This window comes from Boleophthalmus pectinirostris, unplaced genomic scaffold (genome assembly GCF_026225935.1).
Source record: "Boleophthalmus pectinirostris isolate CB_2022bp ecotype Guang Dong unplaced genomic scaffold, ASM2622593v1 HiC_scaffold_15, whole genome shotgun sequence".
Lineage (NCBI taxonomy): Eukaryota > Metazoa > Chordata > Actinopteri > Gobiiformes > Gobiidae > Boleophthalmus > Boleophthalmus pectinirostris.
The window spans coordinates 24,501,252-24,519,087 of NW_026571070.1; the positions used below are offsets into that span (position 1 = coordinate 24,501,252).

The 17,836-nt window shown below is 39.1% G+C and overlaps 2 protein-coding genes across 2 annotated transcripts in view; both read right to left on the minus strand.

Moving 5' to 3' along the window:
• Window positions 1–1,741: 1,741 nt before the first annotated feature.
• cdv3 (carnitine deficiency-associated gene expressed in ventricle 3) lies at window positions 1,742–4,813 on the minus strand. Its single transcript, XM_020935675.2, has 5 exons — window positions 4,397–4,813; window positions 3,712–3,788; window positions 3,455–3,588; window positions 3,199–3,361; window positions 1,742–3,068 (listed from the first exon to the last, which is right to left on the minus strand). The coding sequence occupies exons 1-5, from the start codon at window positions 4,580–4,582 to the stop codon at window positions 2,942–2,944; spliced, it is 687 nt and encodes a 228-aa protein (XP_020791334.1). The 5' UTR covers window positions 4,583–4,813; the 3' UTR covers window positions 1,742–2,941.
• Window positions 4,814–5,599: 786 nt separating this feature from the next.
• Window positions 5,600–17,836, minus strand: part of tmem108 (transmembrane protein 108) — a 66,486-nt gene continuing 54,249 nt past the window's right edge. The window contains exons 4-6 of the mRNA XM_020935702.2: window positions 9,810–10,697; window positions 9,036–9,187; window positions 5,600–7,049 (exon numbers count right to left, since the gene is read on the minus strand). Of these exons, the coding sequence (XP_020791361.2) occupies window positions 6,933–7,049; window positions 9,036–9,187; window positions 9,810–10,697 (1,157 nt within the window). The 3' untranslated portion in view covers window positions 5,600–6,932. The remainder of the gene's footprint in view (window positions 7,050–9,035; window positions 9,188–9,809; window positions 10,698–17,836) is intronic.

Genomic DNA, 17,836 nt, shown 5'->3' on the forward strand with positions numbered 1-17,836 from the left:
AGTATCTTGTAGTTTCTGTCATGAGTCATGGCCTAACTTTGCAGAATGAAGAAAGGTAAATTGACAAATACATAGCATTGTTCCACAGCTCATTCATCATCAACAGTACATCAATCAATCAATCAATCTTTATTTATAAAGCGCTTTTCATACAAAAAATTTACACAGAGTGCTTTACAGTGATTAAAAACAATCCTACATTTCCATCCAGCCACCCACCAACTCAACCCCCACAGCTGCCCGACCCCACAGAACCAAACAACCAGACACACACGCACAGACATGCACACACACACTAACATGCTAAAATACATAAAACCACACATAGTAAAATGTGAGGCTGAATACAGGCGAACCAGCTGAGAAAGCACCATTAGAGGAGCCGTCTACATCAGGAGCAGAGAGACGTCCACCATCACCAGGAATCACCACGGGGCCCAGGGGAGAGATGAGGCCCAAGCACCAACCCTCCACCAGGAGCCCACAGGACAGACCCCGGTAGCCACAGGCGACCTCTACTCCTGATGCAGAGGGCTCCTACATGTCTGCTATAGTCTTACACAGTTACAAGAATACAGCAGAAGTGTAATATGTCAGTCACTCATTGCACACCACACCTCATTCTTATTCACCATAATGAAACTTCTGCACTAGATACTCACCAGAGGGCACAACTTTTTCTGCGGGCTGTGCCATAAAAGTGGCCATAAGTCAGTTTGAGGTCTTATTGTGATCTCATTTCAGTTTTTGTTTCCAATCTTTCCACTGTGAATGAGCCACAAGAGTCATGGTGACTCATGGTTCATGGAGCCAACATGACGATAAGATGACACAAACAGATGAGACAAACTCGTCCACAGAAGCCTGGCTTAATTTGGGGTTTGAATGTGGAGGGGCTGATCTCTCTCTCAACAGCTGCACATGGAGCACACTGAGGACCCTGGGCCAAACACCTCGCCAAGGCCTTTAAAATAAATAATATAACAAAGATGCAGAGGCAAGACCTTAAAGTAGACAGATGAGTTTGTCTAAATATCTCCCATTTGACTGTACTTGTATGAAGGACTAAATGTAGTCAGAATAGAGACTGGGGTCCAGGGCCCAGGAGTAAGCAAACAGCCAGTGTCTGTATAAAGTAGAATCTTGTGTTCTTTTCATCAGACAGAACAAGCCACAGCACTGCCCCAAACCAGAGCCAAACCCGCACCCGCTCGCATGTGAGTGTTCAGCCCAAATATTTGAATATTACTACTGTGTATACAGCATTGTAGGAAATGAGTGTAATAAACAATATTTTTAGTGTGTTGTCACAGGAGTGACAGGATTTCTGGCTTTGGTGCAGCAGCAAGTGAAAGGAGTGAAAACAAAAGTAAGAAAATGACACAATAGTATATAATAGTATATATGAGAATGTTTCACCAATTATGTGTTGTTTTTTTTTAGCAAAGAAGATCAGTGGAGTTGGAGTGGAGTGGATTTTAATTTTTGGTCTGTAAATACATTTCGTTAAAGGCCTGATGTTGCATTGTTCTTTTCCTACATTTAGAATGTGTATAATCTTTACTGTTAGCATTAGTATAGATACCGTTCCCATGTAATTGGTTTAGCTGACTTGGCTGTGATAATGGAGTCTATAGGCTCAGTCTGATCTTTATGCTGTGTTTGTTCTCAGATATGGTTTTGACACACTTTACTTGAAGCATTCCATTTAATTTATATTCTATAAAATTTAGCCAGTCACTTCTATTCACAAGGATCACTTTATTATTTAGGTTAGGCTCATCTTTTATTACAAATGTTTCTATTTCACTCATCAGGTTCAAACACTCCTGACTAATTGATGGACAGAACGAAAAGACAGAACAAATCCAGTTATCTTTTGAGACCACATGTCATGTTAAGTGTTTGGGCATGGATTGAATTCATTGCATAAACTGTTTTACCTGTGCACAACTGCATAAAAGAATGAGGGCAACGTGAGCTGAGAAATGTAAAAACAAGAAAACACAGATGTGTGTGAGTGGGGTATGAGCTGATAAAAAGTAGCAGAGCACTCTTCCTCGAGAATGTCCATGTCCAGCTGGTATCAAAGCACAAAGTCCTGGTTAGAGTAATGCTGCCAGTTGAAAGAAGCTGTGCATGAGACGGTTACATGGAATCAGAAGGAGCGACAACACAAAATTAGTGAACTAATTTTTTCCTTTTCATTTTCACTAAGTGATGAGATTCAAAGACAGCAAGCACAAATCTCTCCAGATGACAAAGCAATAAGGCCACTTTATATAGAAACTTATTGTCCATTAGGTGCCATCATTTTGAAAGAAAACAAGTTTCTGTATTTAGAGCCAGCTTGTATATAGGGCCTGTGTTAACCCTTTCGCCACCACAGCAAAGGAAAATGGTAACAAAAGCTCAGTCCACATAGGGCGAAGTACACGCCCACTCCCAAAGCCCCAACCACAACTCAAACCCCCCATTATATCATGTGCGAGATCAGGTTAGAACCATCTTGGAAAAAATAGACATTTTTACAGAAGTTTGTAAAATCATCTCCTAAAGTCACTTCAGTCGCCTGTTGCTTCAGCAAAGCGAGTTGGAGTCCAGAGAGAAGTTTGGTCGCACGACTTCAGCTCTGAGCACGAGCCATAGGACAACTGTGCTGTCAGTTCAGAGTGCTGCAGTGTCAATTTCTTTGCTTGTACTCCGCTTCATCAGCCCCATCAGATGCAGTCCACTGTTAGCCAACCAAAGGAGTTGAATATGTTAGGAGTCTTTGTAAAGAGAATGGGTGGACCACATTGATATTGCTCTGTGTATGTATTTTGTATGAAGTAATGATGGTGGTGGCATGAGCTCTGCTGTGGCTGCAGTCCTCCTCTGCAGTCCGCTTCCTTCCACGGGCTGGCAGAACCGTGCTGGAGGGGCCAGGGCATGGAGGGGTCTACTTATCCCCCAGGATGGCATACTGGTTATCCAGCTGCAAGTGCTGTATAGAAGCTCCCCCTGCATCATCTCTACCACGGGTTCTGTGTTTGACAACCTCAAAGGTCTTCTCCATCTCTCGGTCTCTACAACACAAAGAGCACACATCACAACTTGATGAAGACTTAAAATGTTTGGTTGAATTTGCAGTCTCTGTGCTTCACATGTCTTCGTGTAGAGAAGCAGTATGTAGTGTGTATTTGACTTGTGACTTACTTGCGTGTTTCCACATGCTTGGCAGTGGCCAGGAGAGAGGGGAACTGTGTGTCACTGAAGATCTCAGGGGGGCCCTGGTTAGTGCTTCTTTTGGCAGTGGGCAGTCTGGCCCCAGGGGGCCGATATACTCCAGCAGGTTTTGTTTCGGGAACCTCTTCATCATCTACAATTACATTACATAAGTTAAATTACATAAATCTACATATAACTGTTGACTTTACTTCACAAATCTGGTCTGATCTTTTCTGTGACTTACCCACAGGGGCTGTAGGAGCCGGGGCACCACTGGACTTGTTCCAAGGTCCTGACACTTTGTCTCCACTGACAAGGATCATCTCTCCATCCTCTCCCACCTCCTCTTTCTCATACTCTTCTTCTTCTTTTTCATCACTGTTTGCAAACAAAGTGATACTACTGAGCAACACTGACACAATAACTTATAATATACTTGAGTAGAAAAAAGTACAATTTTTTTTTTGCAATAACTTTAGAACATTTGTAAGATTCACTTACGTTATCTGTAAAGCCTGCAGCCGAAGCCCACTGTAGTCCACTTCTTTTTGCTCAAACTCCTTCCACTCTTCATCCTCCTACATAAACCACAAAACAGTTTATTAGACCTTAAAAAAATTAAACAAAGGGATAAGCCAACATTTGTCACACCCAATGTATTGCTGGTGGGTATTTCAAACTGCTGTTATAAATATACATATGAGTAAGATATACATATATGCCATTTAAATCCATCCCGACATCATAACTTTAAACAGTACATTGTGCATGCTCTAAAGACTTTTCAATCACACTTGACAAATGGCGACGAGGCCTGGTTAAAAAGGCCACATACAGAATGTCTCGTGTGCTCCCAAATTCCGCGTGTAGCTATGATCCTTTGTAAATATGAGAATAACATGTATCAACTTTATAAAAAATTACGAACAGAACAATCAAAAAAGCAAATACATCTACTTTACTTGACGTAAACTGTTAATGCTATACACTTCGGGGTGGACCATATGCTACAAACGAGCCGGCATTTCTGCTTCACAACAAACGTGGCATGGCCAGAGAGCTGACAGCCTGCGGTTACAGTCAATCCAGGGCAGAGCTACAACAAGTGTTTGGAAACTAACTAATCGTCTGTACAAACTCAAGTCAGGACGACAAAGTTATTCAACACCAGACTAGCCCCGTTTACCTTCTCAATCTGAGTGTCCTGGTTGTCATTTTTCGCGGACTTTTCCTTCTCTTTTTTAGTCTTTTTCAGCACCATTGTGGTAGGTGCCGCAGTGGTTTCCTTGCCCTTTCCCTTCTCTTTCTTCTTCTTTTTATCTCGTTTGGCAAAGAAATCATCCAGACTCTTCTCAGTCGGTACATCCGCCATTTTCGACGAGCAGCGTTGACTAGTTCACTAATGACCAATGACAAAATAGGAAATAAGATCCACACGGTTAGGCCAGCGGCTCAAACACAAAGATCACACGGATTTATGTGTCTCTCTGACAGTTTACTGAGTGTTGATCCCTGATAAAAACGACCACCGGGCCCCTGGGCTAAAGCACGAGCCGTATCCTGTCAACCATGCCATGCACACGGGCTATCTGACAAATCTGCACCGTGACCCGGAAACACACGCACCCCGACCCGGACATGCTACTGCTACAAAGTAAAAGGCTTTTTACTATAATAAAAACTTGTATTATAGTTTTATTTTATGTTATTATATATTATAATATAATACATTTTATATCATATATTTTGTTATAGTTCTTGTTTTTCCCACTGACAGTTAACTTTTTCAGTGAATTAATTGTTAATCTATAAATCTATAAATAAAAAATAGGTTAAAAAATTTTTAAAATAAGAAATAGTAAAAATATGCTCTATGGTCAAACATACATCTTTAGCCTTGTTTTTGTTGAATTGTTTCTCCAAGAAACATCGGCTAAATTCATTCGATGGTATTTGTTGAACTCTGTGTAGCCTATACAGAAAAAATAATATCATTTTTGAATTTTTTGTGTGCAGATGAATCGTTGTTGAGGATCTAAATAAATAGACAACACGACCTGGTATAGCAGCGAGAATAGCCTTTTATTTAAATCACACATGATAAGACCATGTGCATGTGATATTTTTGGATCTATTTAATACTATTGAACAAATGTATTTATATAGTGTAAATCAAATGTTCAACTTTATTAGGCTATTATTTATTTATAAAGTATACTTGAAAACATTTGCCTGATGTCAGTCTCCCATAGCTGCTAGTCAGCGCTGGTACAAAGAGAAAATGCCAGCTCACCCAATCAATGGATGTGCTGGAGTTGGCAAGAAATGTTTCCCTCCTTTGTGACTACTGAGTCTGTCTGAGTGTGAACATTCAATAACAAAAACAGGGTACATTTTTATAAGGTTTATTGCTCTGCAGTAAAAAGTACAGTGTATACTACAGTACAAAAATACATACATGTAACACTCTCCACCGTGCCATCAAACATCTGTAAAATATGTATTTTTGAGCGTGCAAAACAAGCTCAGCCATGTGTCCACTGCAGGATTGGATCGTGTTTTACAGCATTACTTTCATAACCACAGGTGAACAACATCTTCTTTTAGCAAGCATCTGCATTGATTATTATGAGACATTGTGAATGAAAGAAATGACAGAAGACCACTGACTCCATCACTGAATGTTAAGCACCTCTGAATGTGCTCATGTAGTGCTCATGTAATTATATTCAGCTTTTTTTTTATGGGAGGGTCTGTGAATGAATTACTGCCACAAACATTTGCACAGGAGACACTGAACAGTACTAACATTATTTTCAAAATCCATCTGGGTCTAATGCCACTCCACAACATAGACATTTGACCCACCAGAAGACACACACACAGCAGCACACACACAAAACAAAACAAAAACAAAATCATGGCTGACCAGACATAACACTGATATTGTAAAGGACAGACAGGACACCGGTAAACAAAGAAATGGCATCTATGCGGTCTCTGGGCAGAGCGCTGTTGCACTAAACATCTTTAAAGTATTTTATATTTAGGCTATAATTAAGAAAAAATATATATTAAAGATTGTGTGGTTTAGATTAAGAACAGGCTACCCATAACCTAATTTAATGTCCTCACAGTAATGTATCTATAGCACAAATACAGTGGATTATGACTTTGTTTCATGGTCCATCTTGGTTTTGCCCTCTCCAAATAAACAGAAAGCATACTCTACAACAGTTGTATATAATAAAAAGAATAGCCATGAACCCTTAAGCAGCTTTGTACAACAGCGCTCTGGTGACTCATGTTCATACTTCACAGACACTGTTACTTCAAACTGATTGCATTGACCATTTTCGGCACAAGCCCACAACCTATAGGTGCTAAATATTCAAGTTGAACAGGCTATATAAGTATTTTGGGATTACTTTTAAAGGACAAGCTATCGTGTTATCATTGCAACCATTCACAGCCACTCAAACCACTTACAGCAGTTATAAAGACATATAAACCTTTATCACAATTAAGCCTCTTGTAGAAATTGTACATCAGAAAAATAAGACGCTGCATCCTTATAGGAAATACATATGTTTACATGACTTTTTCTCTTCTCTGGTCTTCTTTTTACATCTGGAGTATAAAGTCAAGTCTCTGGAGAGTTACATACAGTAAAGAGTATATAAAATAGCCACAACAGTAGGTTATTATGGATAGGACTGTCTCTAGATGGCAGAAGCCTTGTCTCGGTTGATAAACAGAGTCTCTTGACAGAAAGGGTTGACCAGGACCATGCTGCTGCCGCTGTAGTCACCATTAGGGGGCAGGTAAGCATCATGTTCCTGAAAAAGACATAAAGTGTGGAAGTACATATTAGTATGGACCTCAACAGTGACTGCCCATCTGCAGTTCTGTAACAAAATTTCTCATTCATTTGTCCCACTGACTTTATATTAAAAGTTTGAAAGCTTGCTCAGAGCTAATCAGCTATGTGGTAATTAATGACCCAAAGACCTACATGTTTCTGAAACGTTATAGATACTTGCCTTTTGCCTTGCATTATTGAGATTAGTTACCATGTAGCTGGTTAGCCTCTGCAGTGCATTTGAACTCTTAATATTTGAAATTTTCACAACATCTATGGGAAAAATGAATGAAAAATGTACTCTCGGAACTGGAGCAGTTCACTGTTGAGCACCATACATACAAGAATTTGAGACTAGTGACTCTAGGAGGTGGGGTTTAAAAAAAAAAAAAAATCAAATTATTATTTTTTTAGATTACAGTTAGATGTGCAGTTTAAGTTGAAAATATAGGATTTTGTTGAGAGTGTTTATTGTAGACAGCTCCAGGAAAACTGATATGATATGATATGATATAATTACAATATATTGTGCAGGCCTAGTGCACAATGTGTTACTCAAACAGAAGTTATTGTTTTTGATTTGTGCATAGATTTTATATTTGGTAAATGTTACTAATAGTCAAACTATTAATTGAGCCATGGTAGAAACTGTTAGAAATTGAGGTGGATCATTCTAACTGGAAGATGAATAAAGAGAAGAATGACCCTGTAATGAGTCCAGATTTGAGTTTCATTATCGACAGTGGAATACCAATGTCCGCCACAAGAGGTCAGTAAAGGACCAAACATTTCTTTAACGTTGAGAGAAAGGCTGCCCCATACAGTCAAGTCTAGCTCATATGAAGACTGACAGTTGACAACAAAATGAACGGCTGTATTTTTTAGGTTTGTAGCTTGATTTATTTGAAATACTCCTTATTGAGAAAAGTACAGTTTTAGTATCATTATTATCATTATTATTATTATTATTTGCGAATATATAATTGGCCAGTCGTATGCACTATATTCATCAAATTGTAAGCTATACATTTTTCATTGTCTTTTCTTTATATGGGGCTGCTCTATTCATGTCTGGTCTTAAGTAACATAATTCATTCTTTGCCATTACTGCGCACACTGCAGTCTCCTAAGTGGCTCTGGGCGGTGACTGTGCAGTGTGAGGAAACTGGTGCACCTCAGGGCTTTTAAGAAGAGAGGGGACAATTTGTGACAAAGCTAGGTGTGCAGAAACAGAAAGGAATAGAGAATTGGGAAGGGATGACTCAGGAGAGAGTAGAACCGGGGACTTAATGGGCGAGCGAGTGGTGAGTCAGCAGGAGTGGTGAGAGAGGAGGGAGGTGTGAGTGCCAAAAAGGAGAGAGAGGGTAGATAGTGATTTGGGATTTTCACATTTTACTATTATAGTAGATCTCTATTGGGGTGGACACAACAGTGAAACAACCTGGGCATCACCAAGGGCATCCTACACAAGCTCCGACCTCAGCCTCCCTCTCCTGACGAAGGCAAAATGCAAGAAAAATGTAATGGGGAAAGAACATAGAACATGCATATATCAGAATAAAGAAGGATGAGAAGTTTATAGGGTTCATGTAAAGTGTCTCTCCAGAAGACGGCGCAACAGTGCATTAACAGCCATGGCACAAAGGAAGAGTTAAGTTAAAAATGGTGAAACTAAATATTACAGGTGAAAGTTTATATGATTAGTATTTTACAATACAAATCATTGAATTCCTTCAAGAATTACTGATTAATTAGGACCAAATTCATTTAGAATGTTTACAATATACAACTATACCAAATTGTTTATTATTTCTCTCCACAGATCTGACCTGTAACTTTGCCTAGGGATGTCAGATGCAGTTTCAGAGACTAACAGATGGTTGACCCTCCACCAGAAAGGTTGCACTGTAAAACTTTAAATTCTAAATCCGTAGACATGTATATAATGTTAAAGCATGTGCACCTCGCTCTCCAGGGTGTGGATCTCTCGGGGCAGCTCCACGGCGTGGCGGCTGAAATAGTCCATAGTGATGGCGTTGTTCCAGTAGCTCAGGTTGTTCTCCTGATTAGTCGACTTCTTCTTCCTCCTCATACAGCACACAGTCAGCAGTACAGCTACAGGAGGAGACAGGGCTTAGTGGAGACTCTAAAATAGACATGCATTGCATTCACAGAGAAGACTTATTTTTTCCCTCTAACGTCCTCTGCTGAAAAAAGACACAGTTAATTATGGAAACAAACACTGTGAAGGCAATTCAAGCTCTGATATGATGTGAACACATATTATGCTTTTTTGTATTGCTGTTGAGCTTTAAACATACTCTTGAGTGGAATCTCAGGTTTTCAAACTTAAAATGACCATGTATAGTAGAAACTGATGTAAGGTTTCATCTACTGGAAGCAGAGGGAATTAGCATGAAGAAAAAACATGTTACATATTTAAGGAACATGTCCCATCATGTTAATATAAGCGTGTAGTTGTAATAAACAGGATTTGATAGCAGAAATGCTTAGAAAGAGTCTAATGGTCTCTACCTGTGATGCAACAATCAAAATGGAAAAGTGTTTTGTAATGGCTCTGCGAACTTACTGCACAATGTTATAATAAGGTTAAAAGCTCATAAATAAATTTTGTTTTTTCAGGAGAAGAACTTTATACATTCGTTTTTTTGTTGTTTTTTTTTAAGATTTTATCCCAAACTGTTCCAAACTATTTCACCATCTTTTCCATACTTACAGCATGAGGACACAGGCACACTGATGGCTAACACGATCCACACTATGTCCATGCGGCTCAGGCACACCATCATCTGGGAGGGAGGGGTGTGCGTGGTGGGACCTGAGCTGTTAGCTGACATCCAAGGATCCTGCGTGGTGGCCGGAACCTGCCTGTTCAGAAAGTTCCCTCTGGCCGTGGACTCAAACTCCGAAGCATTTGCCTTAGCTTCACTGGAGCTGACATTGGACAGCTGAAGCCCACCTAAAGCAGTCACATTCACCATCCAGTGTCCTAGTGGGGCATTGTCCGAGATGTTAACATGACTGTTACCCTCCTCCGTTGTGGTCTCAGTAATATTAAAGTTTGAACTGTCTGTGTTGATTTTGACAGTAGTGGAAAATGTTGTGGATTGTACATGGTCATCTATGGGAGAACTAGAGCTTGGTTGCAGTACTAGTTCGTTAGTAGGAGGTTCAGTATCTGTGTGCACCTCCCTTAGCGTAATGGCGTGATGGTCTGACCTTCTGGGGCCATCCTGAGTGTGGCCTCTACGTCTAAGGCCTAGTGCAATGTTTTGATTTTTGAACGTCGTAAGTTCTGGGCCTATCAAATTTCCACCTTCCAACCCACTGATACTATTCTTTGTGTCTGAATTTGGAACATCTTGAGTGGTTTCTTTGGGGGTGTAACTTTGCGTGACATGGAGCCAAGGTAACGGTTGGAGTGCAGGTGCAGGTGGGGTGAGCGTTGGATGGGAGAGGCCAGAGGAAGACCACTCTCCACTGCTAGAGCCCTCTTGTGGCCAGTCTGGGCGGTGCTGCTGGTGATGGGTCACTGCCATGGTGATGGAGTCGTCCTGGGCTGATGATACCGGTCCCACTGGCAGCGCGAGGAAGGCAAGGACACCTGTACACAAACACAGGAGGTAAATATACACGGGTGAGTAGTACACAGTGATGGGAAGAATACTTTGTATTGTGTAATATATTAAAATGTAATACTGAATAGCTGCAATGTATTTTGCAGTGTATGTCTGTTACATGGTCCAATCAGAGTACTGAATTTTGAATACTTTGAATTTCACATCAAGTTCCATTTAAACTAAGGTGCAGTTATGCATTTATTTATCACTAATTGAAGAAGGAAAACTCATATAGACTCCCTACAAGAGCCGTGTTTTATATTTTTCTGTGTGATCAAGTACTTCCATTTATTCCTTTGATTTTAGAAAAGTAACTGTATTTTGAATACCACCAAATGAAAAAGTACCTGTACCTGACTAAAGTTACTCAAAGTTAGTATTCTGAATACATAATCTCTGTATTCAGGTACTTCCCAACACTCATAGTATGTTATAATGTCTGAAAAATCCATCTCAAATAAATCCCAAGTATGAAAATATTTATAAAGATTTTTGCATCTTTTTACTGACTTCCCTTCCCAAAGAGCACCACTGAGTTGGATCTACTGCATATTGTCCTCTGGAGGTCCAGGAAGCACTTCTTTTGAAACCTTTTTTATATGAAAAGATTTATGTTGAGATTGTGAACTCATTTGAACATTAGTATAAATTTCGGAAATATTTGATCTCTTACTTGTGTATAATTCCAGGTATGTTTTTAAGGAGTTAACAGCTCAAGAATGCATTTTCATATAGGACCTTTAAGCAGCATATAGGACCTTTAAGCTAGCCAGGCTGGGGCCACCTCAATTTAATTTCTCTCCAGCGACTAGGTCAGGAATCAGAATACACTAGATGGTTTGCAAAAACTCCAGAAGTGCGAGTTCGGGCACCAGCCAATCAGTGAAGAGCCATACATTCTGTGTTGGCAACAATTCCCGGGATCGAGGATTTAAAGACGGAATTAAAAAAATGTTTGGTGAATTTTATCAAGGGGAAAGACGTTATTACCCTTCTTTCTACGGGATTTAGGAAAAGCTTAAGATACTAGTTAGCCCTGTTAGCGGCGCATTACTTACGTGACTACCAAATAGCAGTGATTGATTAAATGATTAAAAAGTACCTGTCTACCGTCGAGCGAATGAATTCTAACTCTGCGAGGTCAGACGCTTTCTATGAAGTGAAACCAACTGATGAATCAGGCTACCGTTAAGCCACCACACCTTTACAATTTCTACCAAAAGATTAATTTATTATGCGTACATTCTTGCATTAATTGTATCCTTTAAACTAACTTTCCTTCACCTAAAGTCATGCATTTTTGTTAAGCATTCATTTAGCCACCTAGCTTTTAATCTACTGGCTTTATCACTCTATTAGACTACTTTATCAACAGCACTATTCCCTATTCCCTTAACACTTCCCCTATGCGTAGCCACTACTTAGGCTGGACTGTGGAGGCCTTGATGAACTGCACTGACGGGTGCTTTCCTATTGAACTGAATGCATTTCCAAAGAGTGTCAATTTCATTGGCTAAAATATTTTCGACGTATAGTTTTTGCAATGTTCTATTTTTATGAACTAAAATGTGAGTAAAGAGTAATCATAATGAAGAGATGATTACTGACTCAAAGTGGATATTTTTTTAAAAAAAAATTAAAGTATTGATATACCACATAAGGAACACATCTGTACATGCCCCATGAAGCAATCACATACAATTTGTCATAGTTGGAATGCAAAAGAGGCCTATATATTTTCTGAGACTATTATGCTATTAACTTACTATAATTTAAAATACTATTATGATACATTTTTTTGTTAACTTATAAGTTAAGGCACTACATTACACAAAATTGACTCCTGTGAGCTTTAAGCCATGTTGATACCTCATCAAAAACATACCTGCAGTTTGCTTTTATTTGAGTAGCCTTTTATTAGTACCTTTTACCTTTTATTCAGAAGAGATTGGCAATTTCAGGTCTGAAATCATCCACACTGCAGGGTTTGTGTGTTAAACATGTGTCAATGAAACTAAACACAGCTATAGGTATGTTTTTGAGGAGGAAACAACATTATAACATAGATCAGAAAATAACATAATATAGGATTTGAAACTTGTAATAAAAATTTCTTGTCAAAATGAACACTGTTCCAAAAGTATAGGTTAAGAGATTAGGTAGTTAACATGCTGGGCTCATCTCTAGAAGCTTGCGTTGTCAGTTTCACTTGCTCTGTCTCAATCCCTTAAGGAGCCAGTGTAGTGACAGGCCATTAGCTGAAGCCTGTGGAGGGATTGGCCTATTATGTTATCAGGCCTAAGAAAGTCATACAGGGAGCAACATGCTGGAGCCTATTCATTTAGCCTATTTAGCTCACCACCTCCAGTTTGTAATGACACCACTAATGGGAAAAAGTCATTTGTTAAAGGTGCACTGTGTAACTTTTCTGGTGGAGAGTCTGTCATGTCAGTCTGGAGACCAAACCAGACCAAGTTACAGGTCAGATCTATGGAGAGGCAACTCCGCTCACAGTCAGAATGATTGTTTTTCTGGGTATTTTTGAGCTATGAAACCACCCGTAATTGAATAAATTTTAAGTCGAGCTGTTTAATGTCACACTGTGGAACATTCTGGGCAGAGCAATGACATATCCATAGAAACAAGCAGGTGACGGAGCTCCAATTAAAAAGTTACACAGTGCACCTTTAAGTCAATAACATGGTGGGTGCTCATTGCATTGCAGTTTAGGCCACTACTGGTACAGAATGCTAAAATAATCAATAGTGAAAGTATAGCTGCTAAATTATAACCACATTATAATCACATTTGAAAATCAGTGAAGGAATAATAATGAAATAGCCAAAGCAAAATGATCTGTGTTAATTTGAGTGCTAATTACATCTTCAGTGAGGGCTGGAATAGAATCACAAATAAAAAAGGACGTATGTGGCTAGATGCGTTGTAAACAAAATAAAATCTGTCCTCTGCATCTGACCCATTCTTCCATCAATGCCAGACTGTGGAACATCTCCAGCAAAGCAATAAGATCTCCATCTCCACCCCCACCCACCACCACCACCAGTAAAGTTGCACAGTGCATCTTTAAGTATATATAAGACAAATAAAAATACCGCGTTGTTGATGAAAATATGATGCTGTTACTCCCCAGTGAGCTGATGCAGTAGCCTTACTTAAAACCACTCATGTCCGCAGTAACTATGGCAACCAAACTCTATTTTCCACAAGGACCAAGAGAGAGCAAGACCCAAATCCGAGGTGAGAACAAGATCCAGAAAGCACAGCATGTTTTATACCGCTCTGAAAAGGCCACTGCGCAATATAGCTATAGGCTTCCTTCACCTCCTGCACTGTCTGGTCCCATTCAAAAAGTCAGCCTGTGAATCTTTAAGCATCTCTTATTCCAATTTATAGAACATTTAATAGGCATTTTGTTACTTAATTAAGACTACAGATACAGCAAAGAATTACTCGAGTAAAAGTATCACATGAAACAATTGAGTAAAAGTGTCAAATGTAGAGAAAATTTCAAATGTAGAGATTTTGATTTGAAGATGTTTTCTCACTTTTGTTCGTCAACCAACTAAATCTATTTTGCAAAACTTTTAAAACTACCCCCCTCTGCTATTTCAAACTTTAACAAATACGATTATAAGAAAAATACTACTTTTTAGTACTCTTAAAAAATAAAGTGCACTGACAGCAAGCTGCAAGCAGAACAGACCACATCCCCCTGAAGTAATTTGATTTGATTAAAGGTGCTACAACAATTTACTTTTATTCATGAAGGTCACCTCTGGTCTAGATTCATGTTTTACAACCTTCATAAAGTTAATATATATCTATATATAGCTATATCTTTTTATTTTTTTTTAAATGTGCAAACATGTAAGAAGTGAAGTCAAGCATTTTGAGAGTTTAGAAACTCAGTGAGAGAATGCTTTGTAAAAATACATGAAAAGGCATCTACTAATGTACTATCCAAAGTATGCAAAAAATATATTTCAGAGAAAACAACCAGACCTATCCCTTCAATTGCTTATTACTATGCCATACATACATTAAACAGTGATATTAGATCAGGGCAGTCCAGACTTTTTTCATCAAGGGCCACAGACAAAGACTGATCGACACAGACTGGTTGCTGAAAATTATGTGCATTTATAAGGTTAGATTGAGCCACCAGACCTTTAATCATGCTGAAATTTTCACATTCATATTTGATATTGGCTTCATCAAGACTTTTTTATTGCAGTAAAGAGTACTGCTTAAGGTAATTTGGGCCAATTCACCTGAAACTTGAGGGCCAAGAGAAACTGGTCTGAGGAGCACATAGTTCGGGCATGACTGTGTTAGAGAAAAAAAGCTGAACTCTCATGATTTAAGTTTACTTACTTTTGTTTACATTTTGCCCCTAATTATATCTGTAATGATATTTTAGTTGAGTTTAAGTTCACACTGAGCTCTAGTGTTGCTCCATTGTTTTAATTTAATTATGTGAAAATGTGTGGTGAGATGAAACTTTGTCCATTGTCTCCTCTCCTGTAGTTTGGGCTGGACAATAAACAATGCCATATATTGATCTTATTTTCTGTTACTATGAAACAGATTAAATATAGAGCATCTCAAATAGTTCTTGCTGGGTCCTGTGGCTATTGAATGCAGCACAAACTTCACAATCAACACAACACAGAAGTCCAGCAGTCACACATACCCTTTTTAAAATCATTATCGTAGTGTACAAAATGCTTAGGGTTTCTTTTTAACTATAGGGAAAGAGTGAGGCAAAGTTTTCAGTATTTATACTTGTACCTCTTAATGTAAACCCTGTTTGCAAATGTACACTACTTTAACATTTGACAGTGTACATGCAGGTAATATAACAGAGACGGTTCTACCTAAGCTCCTCCATTAGGTATTATGTAGTCACAATACTCTCAAACATAACCTTATCATTCACACAGTTTAAAGCTTATACATGAGATACAATGGCTCTTGGTTAATGGGTGTCATTTTTCACCACAGCTGTGCGTCAGGCTGATGGAGTACAGCAGTAAGGAGAGGGTACACAGACTGAAGACTATAGAGACACATGCCCGGTATGTATGTGTGTGTTTGTGTGTGTGAGAAAGTAAACAGACTAAAGATTCTATAGAGACACATTTCCAGTATGTATATGTGTATGTGTGCACTTGTGTGTGTATGAGCGTAAGCAGAGTGTACACAGACTGAAAACTATAAAGACATATGCCCGATAAGTGTGTGTGAGGGCGTGTGTGCATGTGTGTGAGGAGGACTTAACAAGGAGAGTGATTGAATAGGCCCGCGATGAGCCTGGAGCTTTATAAACGTGCGTTATGTGAGAATGAGACAGACACAGACAGAATGAAGAGGAGGACTCAGGTGTAGTGTGACATGTGGGTGGAAGACATCAACATAAGAGAAACAGTGAAAGATGCACACACATAATGCACCACATTTGTTCGAATACAGTTCTAAAGGCTTTAAACAGTTTCAAAGGCTTTGTACGGTTCTAAAGGCTTTACAAAGTATACATTTTTCAGATGTTCTTTGCTTTAATAGGAGAACGGGCCTAAACGTTTGTCTTCATGGTTCACATCTTCCATCTCAGAGCTGTCGTTGGACAAGTTTAAAAGTTGTAAAAGGCTTAACCTTTAAAAAGTCGGCTTTGAGTCCCACTTTTCTCTCTTGTAGTGACACGATAAAAAGCATGTCAACCTGAAAAGGCCAAACTGGCTCAAATCCTTCGTTTAGCATTGTATTCATTTTCCCAATTCATATTACTGAGCAAACTAGCCAGATGGTGAATAAAACCAGATACCAGATACTACTTCACTCAAAATTTGTATTTACCATATTTTTCGGACTATAAGTCACACCAGCCAAAAAATGCGTAATGAAGAAGAAAAAAACATATATAAATTGCAACGAAGTCACACTTTTGTATTTTATAAAATCAGAGACCTGGAATCGACACTTCATCTTGAAAGGCAAGTTATAGTAATGATAATAGAATGGAGAACAACAGGCTGAATAGGCATTAATAACATAACATAGGAACTAGGAACAACTATAGCATAAACAACATAACATAAGTTTACCAAACTCTCGATCTCACTCCAAATCATTAAAGCCATTGAATTCTTCATCCTCGGCGTCACTTCTGAGCAACTCCTCAACCTCCGGAGGTAAACGGAGTGACGCTTCCTCTTCTATGTAGCTGTCATCAGCCTCAGCATCCAGTTAGAATTATTATAGCCTTTCTGAATCCCGACAGGATGGTTTCAGTTGTCACTGAAGTTCAGGCTTTGTTGATTCATCCAATGACTTCCACCCGCCCGGTTCCCCTGAAGCTGTGTTCTCCATCCCCGCTTTCCGCCAGTTGCTCACAAGTTTCTCGCTCACTCCAAACTTTTTTTCTGCTGCTCGATTACAATTTTCAGTCAAATATTTCACTACTTGCAGCAGGACAGTGGCTTTTTCTGCAGGAGGCATGCGCAGTAGAGGGCAGGGAAGTGACAGTGCTAAAGGAGTAATAGTAGTAGGAGATACTGACACACAAGCCTAGAGCGCCCTCTCACGGCTGTCAGTGTGAAAATTTTAATATATAAGTGGTACCGGAGTATAAATCGCAGGACCACCCAAATGTGAAAAAAGTGCGACTTATAGTCCGAAAAATATGGTACAAATGTATGCCAGGTAGTCTTACCAGCTAATGTAGGCCACAAACTATGTCCATGTCCAATGCATCCAATTGGCTATAACTCTTCATCTATGGCAAAGTCTAATAATGGACAATGGAAACTGCAGTGGCAAAATGTTACCACAATTCCAAAGTTCTTGCTGATGCAAAATTCCTGCAAATGCAATAGCAATGTACATTAAATCTATGGTGGAACTGTCACATAGACTGTTTGTAAAGGAGTGTGATGTCACCCATAGCAGTGGTAGTGGCTAATTTGCAACCAGAGACCATATTTGTATTTTATATTAGTAAAACATTAGTCAAAACAGCAAAGAGTCCAGTGACAACACACATATCTCTGAAGGTCAGTGCTAATTCTTAGTCTTTGCTAGTCATTCGCACAAACATAAACATTAG

What these genes read in the sequence shown, in the direction of transcription:
- cdv3 (XM_020935675.2), bottom strand. Translation starts at nt 4,582, where the DNA reads ATGGCGGATGTACCGACTGAGAAGAGTCTGGATGATTTCTTTGCCAAA. An exon ending in CTGCAGGCTTTACAGATAAC is followed by an intron (nt 3,589 to 3,711) that starts GTAAGTGAATCT and finishes GTTTGCAAACAG; the next exon opens with TGATGAAAAAGAAGAAGAAG. An exon ending in AAGCATGTGGAAACACGCAA is followed by an intron (nt 3,069 to 3,198) that starts GTAAGTCACAAG and finishes TTTGTGTTGTAG; the next exon opens with AGACCGAGAGATGGAGAAGA.